Here is a 10,487-nt window from a genome sequence, read left to right on the forward strand (position 1 = left end):
GCAACCCGAGGAGGGGCTTGATCCCACAACACTCAGATTGTGACCTAAGCCAAAATCAAGAGTCAGACGCTTAACCAACTGAGCCACCCAGGTGCTCCAAAAAGACTTACTTTAATAAGAAAAAAAACAGTTACTTAATTTAACTGGAAACAGTTTGTTTAAACAAAGTAAGAGCTTTTTTTGTGGTGGTTCAGGAGTTCACTTTTCAATTAGAGATCATGGCATACTGTAAATACATGAAAGGTTATCTAAATTTGCTCTTAAGACTTCATTTCCCAGATGAACAGTAGTATTTAGCCTGGTTCTTGTTTTGAATACTGAGTCTTGTTTTATCTGTAATACGTGCATAAATTTATGCAAACATAAAATGAAAAGGAGGAATTAGAGTAGCAGCATAATTTTACTCTCAGTGAATGCTTAAGCTTCTTGGAGGAGTAGGTGCCTTAAGTCTAAATTTACAGCATAGACCTTACTCTCTCAACATTATGCTGAAAAGAAGCAAGGAATTAAATCTTTTCACTAATTTTAATATTTTACATTTTATAAAACTGATAAAGAATTATTTTCCTGCCATTGCAGGTACTTTGATCATAGGGAAATAGTCCAGGATGTAAAAGATAGCTTCTACTATTTGTGAAAATGTCACGAAACTTGGAGAATACCTTAGAGACTCTTGATTGACAATGTAGGTACTCAGTTAATGGGGGAGGGGTGTTAAGTAATTACATATATATTACTTTTTTAGGTAAAGTTTCAAAAGCATTCACTCAAAATTTTAACTTCTGTAAATAAAAGACTTTAGGAGACATGCTTTTCCATGTAACCTTTTTTCCTCCCCATTACTTTCCTCCATTTTCTTCTCATGTTTAATAGACTGATTTCAGATATGTAAGAAATGTTTTTGGATTCTCTAGAGATGACCTAATTTTTACTAATTGCTATGCATTCAAAGTTTTATTTACTCAGAATGGCAGCATTACTGTCATTATTATTAGTAGTTATAATAAGTAGTTTTATACAAAACTGCTATTCAAAATAATATATTGGTACTAGTTTGTAAGTTGTTTTTGTTAAAATTGGCCTCATTCCAGGAAAAAAAATTGAATGCTAATGTAGAAGGTGAAGTTTATTACCTGTGAGTCCCTATATTTGCTTATTGACTTACTAAAACACACACACACACACACAATATCAGTTTTAAAGAACACCTTAAATATCTTTCTTCAGAGCAGTTATCAGATTCCTAAAAGATGTAGCCACTATTTTATACTTTCATTTTCTAACACCTCAGAATGAAGATTATTCTCAACTGTCTGAATTCAATTTATTTTAATTAAATTGATTTAAATGTATAGCTTTATTTTTAGTTTTTTTCCCCCCTTAAATTTAACTGTCCCTGTTGGTTGATTACCTTTTCCCTGCTCTTCATTTAAATCTCTTCTCCCCCCAGATTCCCTATTATTTTGAGCTGGGACTATGACCTGAAAGCTTTAGGCTTAAGGCTATGTGAATCGACTTGGTGCTTTTTATTTTCCATGTATTATGCACCACTAAAAAGAATGTAACACATATAGCAGCTTATTTTGTTTTTGAAGGAGGAATTGAGCTTTTGAGTAAAAACGTGAAAAGAAGCTAGTGCTCATTGCCTACGTAGCTTTTTTTTTTTTTAAAGATTTTTTATTTATTTATTTGACAGAGAGATCACAAGTAGACAGAGAGGCAGGCAGAGAGAGAGAGAGGGAAGCAGGCTTCTCGCCGAGCAGAGAGCCCGATGCGGGACTCGATCCCAGGACCCTGAGATCATGACCTGAGCCGAAGGCAGCGGCTTAACCCACTGAGCCACCCAGGCACCCGCCTACGTGGCTTTTTAAAAAGGCTCTTAAAAAACATTCCATTGTGGATTCCAAGTTCTCTTTAAATTTACCACCGACAGTAACTGCCGCAGAGCCATGTGATCATCTTGGCAGTAGCCTGGCCTGTTAGTGATTTCATTACTGTGGTTTCCTCATGCTCTTTGCACACATTGATTAATATTTTTCTTGCAGTTATCGCTGTGATGATTTTGTGGTTAATGACACCAAGCTGGGACTGGTACAGAAAGTCAGAGAACACTTACAGAACTTGGAAAAGTAAGTAATAGGCCTTGGGAAAGGAAGGGTATAGAATAGGGTTGAGGGATCTTTGCACATTTTTGGGTGGGAGTTTTGTTAATGAGTTCCATAACTTCGTCATGTTTTTAGTGTGATTGAAATGTTAATAAAGTAAACTTTGGATATCTGAAACTTTGCCCATAGTTAATGGTCATAGCTTAGCATTTATTTCATTTAATATTTATCATAAATCATAGCCAAGAGTCCAAAAGCCTTTTTTTTTTATTTTTTTTTGTTATTGCCTACCAATTTATAAGCTCTGGTCAGTTGATTTGCCAGGGAAATTTTGGAGGTGTAAGGAAAGGGAATGAAATGATAGAACATTATTATGGATTACTTCTGATATTAGAAAATCCTCGTCAGGCCTGTTTTATGACGTTTTCTCAGAAGCACTAAAATTTATGCATTATTTTTAAGGGAAATTAGGTTTTATTGTCCACTTTGCATCTATAGAATAGCACAGCATTCTAGTTTCTTCTTTTCCTCTTTTGTTAGGGGCTGTATGTGTGACTTGAAATTACAATAGATTGTAAAATGCCTTGTATCATAAAGAAATTAATGTACTTATATGAATAGAATTTTTTTGCTATAGCCAGATAGGTTATTCAGATAAAACTCACTAAACCCAGAGTTGAAGCAGTAAAACAGAAATCCAAATAGTGATGCCTTTGAAGCTGCAGTGGATAGAAGCATGACCCTGGAATGACTGCTGACTCCAGTGAAATTTGTGTAAATCATGCCTGATTGTCAGGTGCCATCTAATTTATTTTGACAGTTGACGTTAAAAACTGTTGTGAGAACATACCAAAAGGAGGAGTCCCTTAGCAAACTTTAAGGCAACAGAATGTTTTTAAATCCTATATTGAGAGGAAACAGCCTAAGTGCTTTGAATAAAACAGTATATCGTTTTCATTAACCAAAGTCTTTATGCATGTCTTGTTGACTAAATAGATTATAAACCTGATAAGGAAAGAAGGATGGATTTCTTTAAAATCTAAACTCGTTAAAACACTTTGAATTAAAGTACTTTTTGGCTTGTTATCTTTTGGCTCCTCTCTTTTTCAAAGTGCTTCTTTCCTTCTTGTAATCTGAAATGGAGCAGCAGAAGCCCTACCTAGGATTAGAGATACTACCATGTCAGTCCCAAATAAATGTATCAGAACTAAGTCAAAGGGAAAAGAGGACATTCAAGAATGAGCATGCATTTATGCAGTTATCAAATCTTTTATTTCCACTGACCACTTCATCACGTAAAAGATGTCAGAGTTCCTTGTCTACACTTCTGTTGGGTCCCACCAAAAAGTCTTCCTTGCAGTCCTCCTAGGTTGAAAAATATTAGTTGGGTTCATTTTTCTTCACATGTGGCCTTTAGTCTGTAGTGGAAACCACAGTTTCAAAACTGTGAATGTGTTTGTGTTTTATATATCTTTAGACTATTCTGCATATCCTATAGAAGTACACTGTACAAAAGAACTTTTTGAAGTGAACAAAGTGTTGTATACTCTGCACTGTCCTGTATGGTAGCCCCTAGTCTTATGTGGAGCACTTGAAAAGTGACTAGCATGACCAAAGAAATGAAGTTTTAATTTTATGTAAATTTAGGTAATTTAAGTTTATATAAGTAAGTGGCTACCCTATTAGACACTGTGGATCTGGTGAATTCTGCCATTTTGAGAATTGCTGAGGGTAAAATTTAATAACTTGTATTTTAAAAAGCTGAATGCTTTGTTTATGTAGGTTAAAACTGAAAGTTAACTGTTAGGCTTATTGCTAAGTAGTGTGTGTGTGTGTGTGTGTGTGTGTGTGCGCGCGCGCGTGCGCTTAATTGCTTGCTTGCTTACGATTGAACCTCTTTACTTACAGAATTGTGAAGGAATAACTTGACACTGTGATATATGGAATTGATGTTTTCTTACTTTACAGTCACTGATACTCTTAGAGGGATATACCTACAGTTCAGAGGTGTTGCCTAAGAAGATTTTTAGTTTTGAACTAACTGTCACTAGATCTGATGCTCCAAAGATACTAGAGTTCATGTGGAAATTAAATAATCCTGCATTTAGTTTGGACTACCCTGGTACATTTTAGAAGATGGAAAAGAATAAGCAGACTTTAAAAGTCTGTGTTGTTCAAGTGTGGGCTTTAGTCTATAGTGGAAACTATAGTTTTAACAGTATTAACAGTAAAAAATGATAATTTTTACTTCTTTTAGATTAGGTCTCCTGACATAATTATTTTAAAATGACCTTCTGAAAGAATTATTTTCTGATAAAATTTAAGCAATATATCTCTTTCATCAAGAAAAATTTTAAAAAATTTTAATTCAGAATATCCATGTAATTAGAATTTTTTCAGAATACCCCTTGTAACATAGCTGAATCAAATTAATTTATATGTATCTGTGTGCCTATAATTATTTTTCAGAAATTCAGATTATATCATAATCTGTTATGACAACGGAGCAAAACAGGATATCTGTATCAAAATTAAGAAAAAAGAAGCTTAGTACTTGAGACTTAATGTTAAATCTCAGAATACGTATCAGACAAGGGTTTTCCTTTTGATGTGAGGAATGGGGCTTCTCATTTTTGAAGGCTCACAGTCAATTAGGCAGGTAGTGGTAGTGGAGAGGGATTGTCTCACAGACTACATCTACCTGGCCAGCTTTTCTGGGAAGTGCCTAGTGGTAGATGCTTGCAGCCCACCTTGCTAGAGGAGTAGTGGGGATTGCCAAGGAAAGTAGAACTTCTTACTTCAAATATTTGTGGGCAACAGTGGGCCTAACAGGTCACTTCCTGGCCTTCCTAAGCGCCAGGCAGGGCTCTATACCCCAGATACTTAGAACAGTGACGTTTAATTTTTAACCTGCTTTCTAATATGTTTGTGTTAATGTCTTTTTGACTATCTGTTTGTGTTTTAATAGCTCAGCTTTTACAGCTGACAGGCATAAGAAAAGAAAACTTTTGGAAAACTCATCACTAAACAGCAAGTTATTAAAAGTAAATGTAAGTAATTAAATATATACAAATGTAAAAATTGGTTGCGATCTAGTCACTGTTTTATTACAACTCTAACATTAATGTTGCTCCTTATACACTTTCATAAATGTATGCCTTGGATTTGGGATATTTTACAAAATGTTTGCCACTTGTACTAATGATTCTTGATGTGACTGAATATCCCAGTGAGTCCATCTGTCAGTGCCTTCCTTCCATCAGGGTTACTCCTGTGCCCCCTCTGCCTTAGCAAGTGTTCGTTCTTTTTTTTTTTTTTTTTTTTTTTTTGTTTGTTTGTTTTCTAAATTTTATTTTTAATTTTTTTATTTTTTCAGCATAACAGTATTCATTATTTTTGCACCACACCCAGTGCTCCATGCAATCCGTGCCTTCTACAATACCCACCACCTGGTGCCCCCAACCTCCCACCCCCCACCCCTTCAAAATTCTCAGATCGTTTTTCAGAGTCCATAGTCTCTCATGGTTCACCTCCCCTTCCAATTTCCCTCAACTCCCTTCTCCTCTCCATCTCCCCTTGTCCTCCATGCTATTTGTTATGCTCCACAAATAAGTGAAACCATATGATAATTGACTCTCTCTGCTTGACTTATTTCACTCAGCATAATCTCTTCCAGTCCCGTCCATGTTGCTACAAAACTTGGGTATTCATCCTTTCTTTTTTTTTTTTTTTTTTTTTTTTTTTTTTTTACAGCTTTATAAACATATATTTTTATCCCCAGGGGTAAATCTGCGAATCGCCAGGTTTACACACTTCACAACACTCACCATAGCACATACCCTCCCCAATATCCATAACCCCACCCCCTCTCCCAACCCCCTCCCCCCATCAACCCTCAGTTTGTTTTGTGAGATTAAGAGTCACTTATGGTTTGTCTCCCTCCCAATCCCATCTTGTTTCATTTAGCAAGTGTTCGTTCTTAAAGCCTATTCATGTATCTTATAATCTGTTTCTAAGGACCCCAAAGATATTTGCTTTCTTCTGTTAAAGGTTCTAAGTGCAAATTATATGGGTCTGAGGTTTTGTAAATTTTATCTCTTAGGACTTCATTAATACAGTGTCACCATGAAAGAATATGCTTCCTCATTCTGATAACTATCTGTTACCAATGTATGATCTGTTAATAAATTAATAAAATTTAGAGATCACTAAATACTTTTAAATACATCAGTAATTTTGCCCTGCATCTGCCTTTCTGCTGTCATGCTAGTTAGGTTTAGACATGCACTTAATTAAAGTCTTAGGATTTTGTGAAAGAAAGAGCTAAAGTACACTGGCCATCTGAGTTATGGGCAGAGATGCTTCAGGTTGGATTGGTAGATCTGCTTCACAGGTGTAGTATTCAGATGTTAAGGTACATTTGTAGAGCTAATCAAAAAATCAAGTCTTGGTCTTTAAAGGAAATTCAGGTAGTTTTTAAAAGTTGATATCCCATTGCTAAGAATGCATGTATTGGTCATTTATGCATGGCATAGAGTTAAAGGTTTGGGGATGAATATTTCAGGTATATATATTTATATTTTTTTTAATTTGTAGTATTTTTTTCTCTTTTTTTAAAAATTAACATATAATGTATTATTTGCCCCAGGGGTACAGGCCTGTGAATCATCAGGCTTACACACTTGACAGCACTCATCATAGCGCATACCATCCCCAATGTCCATAATCAATTTGTAGTATTTTTAATAAAATCTCATGAAAACGTTGTCTTAAACTTCATCTCTTTTAAGGCTCTTCCTGGTTTTCAAATTGTGTACTCCATGGATTTCATTAATGTTGATTTCCTCGTAAGCTTCCATGAGGTACTCCCATGTAGGACAATCCCAGGATCAGAAACAGGCTTCTAAAAATATCTGGACACTTATACAGAATGTAGAATGAGAGTTTGAAATATTAATTGGACAAAAAAGGACCAATTCCAAATTGGCTTGATGCTAGAGTTTCAAATATAGGCCTTAGCTTTGATGTCTGAAACACACTTCTCTTGGTATTACTGATGGCCTTTTCTTGTCCCATTTTGCAGGGAAGCACTGCTGCCATCTGTGCCACAGGACTCCGGAATCTGGGGAACACATGTTTCATGAATGCCATCCTTCAGTCACTCAGGTACTGTTAACATCAGAGCTTAAGATGCTGGTGTTAGCTTCTAGTGAAATGGTTAGGAGGAAAGGCTCTGGGTTCACATTCTGTCTCTGCCACTAACTCCAGTCAGTTCCCTGTACCTTAGTTTCCTTATTGGTAAAATTAGGGATAGGAGTTCTGCCTCATAGAAAGATTAAATAATTTATAAAGGATTTAGAACAGTGCCCAGCATTAAATAATTGTTAGTTGTTACTATTTATCTCCTGTTGCTTCTTGAATAAATTAGAGCAGAGATCAGCAAACTTTTTCATTAAAGTGGCCAAGACAGTAAGTATTTTAGTCTCCACATGCCACCCACAGTCTGTCTCCTATCTTTTCCTCCTCCCCTACCTTTTTAAACAACTCTAAAAATGTAAGAGCTCAGTGGCCCAGGACCAGATATGGCCTGTGGGCTATAGTATATAGACCCCTGGACTGCAGGGGTTCAAAGAATTTAGTCTGATCATTAGTTAAGTCTTAAATACGATCATAAGATCAGATGTTTAGAAGATCTTTACAATGTAATATAAGTAGTAAAAATAAAATACCCCAACAAGGCTGACCTCAGTTATATAGAAGAAATTATTTTGAAAGTCATGTACTTGTAGATTTTAATGTGGCATCAAAGGCCAGAATAAATTCTCTTCCCAAGGCCACCTTGCAAATAAGGAGCCGAAGTCATACTTGATCCCTCCTTGAAGGTACTATCTCTTGGTTTATCTAGTCTTGTTCAAATAAGAAATTCAAGTCACTACTGAATTCCCTTATCACTCTGTACTTTGTATCTAAACAATATGGTTGGTTTCATGGTTTATTTTTATTTGAGGAAATTATTGAATACCTGGGAACAGGCATTATTTATTTAAATTTAAGTTATTTAAATTTAAGTTATCTCTACACCCAGTATGGGGCTTGAACTCACAACCTTCAGATTAAGAGTCATATGCTTTTCCAACTGAGCCAGCTGGGTGTCCAAGAATTCAGGATTTTTTGAACAAATTTTGCTTTAAGCTCTTTGTTCATTTCTACAAAGTTATCTGTTAATACTGTTTTCTTAGAGTAAATGAGGAAACTCAAAGCAATTTCTTGAGAAATTGAAATATCTCAAAAAATTCACATGTAGGTTTTATAGAAGTTTCTTTACAGTCCTAGTAAAGTCTTTTATTTTATTTTCTTCTTCTCTTTTTTTTTCTTAATAATTTTCTTCCCTTCTTTTTAAAATAGTAACATTGAGCAGTTTTGCTGTTATTTCAAAGAACTGCCCGCTGTGGAGTTAAGGAATGGGAAAACAGCAGGAAGGCGAACATACCACACCAGGAGCCAAGGGGATAACAATGTGTGAGTTCTAAGAATATATCCTTTCTGGCTTTGAGCTACAAAACAAGTGACTCTTACTGGTGATTTCCATTGCATTCTGTGAGTTAATAGGCATAGCATTTTAAAACACTCTCCTAAAACCTGGGTTTAACTGTCTAGCTGATGATCTTAATAGTTGTTGCAATTCTTTTATTTCTATTTACCTAATAGGAGGATAAATTTAGCTCTTTACATATTAAGTCTTTGTGGATTTGAGCTCTAACATTGACATCTGGATATGAAATCAGTTTTAGATGTAGATCAGCATGAATATCATTAGTCTTTGTGAATTGACACTTGTCTTATAGTGTTAGATAAATCTGTTTTGGATAATAAAATTAATTTGTAGTCATCAAATTAATTGTGGGGCAATGCAGCCAATTTGATATGGAGAGGGAAAAATTGACAGGTGATTATTGAGAACGAATATGTATGCAAATTCATTGCAGCTGTGCTCCATTTGATGTTCAGAAGATCTATATTATGATTGTAATGGGCAGATTTTTTTTCATATCTTAACATTACTAAAGTAAGGCTCTGATTTATAATTTGTGTGTCTTTTTTTTTTTTTTTTTTTTCTTAAAGAGCGCACACATGGGGCACCTGGGTGGCTCAGTGGGTTAAGCCACTGCCTTTCGCTCAGGTCATGATCTCAGGGTCCTGGGATCGAGCCCTGCATTGGGCTCTCTGCTCAGCAGGGAGCCTGCCTCCCCCTCTCTCTGCCTACTTGTGATCTCTCTCTCTCTGTCAAATAAATAAATAAAATCTTTAAAAAATTTTTTTTTTACAAAAAGGACAAAGTACTCGGGTCATGGTCTCAGTGTCCTGGGATCGAGCCCCTCATTGGGCTTTCTGCTCAGCAGGGAGCCTGCTTCCCCCTCTCCCTCTGCCTGCCTCTCTGCCTACTTGTGATCTCTCTCTCTGTCAAATAAATAAATAAGATTTAAAAAAAAAAAAAAAAGAGGGAGAGAGCACACATATGCACATGCTGGGGTGGGGAGGGGCGGAGGGAGAGAGAGAATCCTAAGTAGACTTTAGGCCCAGCACAGAGCCCAACATGGGGCTCAATTTCATGACCCTGAGATCATGACCTGAGCTGAAACCAAGAGTCAGAGTCAGATGCTTAACTGACTGAGCCACCCAGGTGCCCCTAGTTTGTATGTATTTTAATGTAATGTTCTTTCTGCCTGCCCTTTCCTGCTCCCATTCACCCCATCCCCACACATTCTGAAAAGCCATTTTACAATCGGACATTGTTCTGCCTAAGTGACTGAGGGAGATTAGGATAGAACATGTCAGAATAGTATGCATTATGGATAGAGCCAAAGCACCAGGGAACTTTAAAGCCAGACATTGAAGTAGGGATGGAATCCTACCACGACAGTTGATATCTTAAGAGTTTGTTTTTGCAGCATATAGGATGAACTGTAAAATGCCTGCATTCAAGAAGACTTCACACTTTATAGTAGTTGGATTGGAGGAGATAGCAGTGAAATAAGGAAGAAAAAAATGCATTTTCACAAAAGTTAAGAGGAGAATTAGTAGTACTTGATGCATTAGTGTTATTTAGGGTTTAATTACAAACTGTAGAAATTGGCTCTGGCCATTGTAGGCAGAAAAAGAGCTTAATGAAGGTCTGTTGGTAAGCTATTACTGGATGGGTGGAAAATCAGGTCTGGAATCCAGACATCCAGGACCATCACCACAAGCATCCCGTGGAACTCTATCCCATAAGGATATCACTGCTTCTGTAACATCATTGTCCCATAACAGCACGCTGCCCAGTGTGTGACACCAAAGTTCCTATTACCAGCACTGTTGGAGTTGGATGCTGGGTGAATGCTG

The 10,487-nt window shown here is 36.3% G+C and overlaps 1 protein-coding gene across 4 annotated transcripts in view; it reads left to right on the plus strand.

Annotated features, from left to right (window-relative positions):
- Positions 1–10,487, plus strand: part of USP3 (ubiquitin specific peptidase 3) — a 115,450-nt gene that overhangs the window by 55,713 nt on the left and 49,250 nt on the right. For 3 of the 4 annotated variants that reach the window (XM_047736353.1, XM_047736354.1, XM_047736357.1), the window contains exons 4-7: positions 2,046–2,129; positions 5,074–5,155; positions 7,189–7,271; positions 8,511–8,624. In XM_047736353.1, the coding sequence (XP_047592309.1) occupies positions 2,046–2,129; positions 5,074–5,155; positions 7,189–7,271; positions 8,511–8,624 (363 nt within the window). The remainder of the gene's footprint in view (positions 1–2,045; positions 2,130–5,073; positions 5,156–7,188; positions 7,272–8,510; positions 8,625–10,487) is intronic. The other variant, XM_047736356.1, reaches the window with a different exon arrangement.

This window comes from Lutra lutra, chromosome 7 (genome assembly GCF_902655055.1).
Source record: "Lutra lutra chromosome 7, mLutLut1.2, whole genome shotgun sequence".
NCBI classification, from domain to species: Eukaryota; Metazoa; Chordata; class Mammalia; order Carnivora; family Mustelidae; genus Lutra; species Lutra lutra.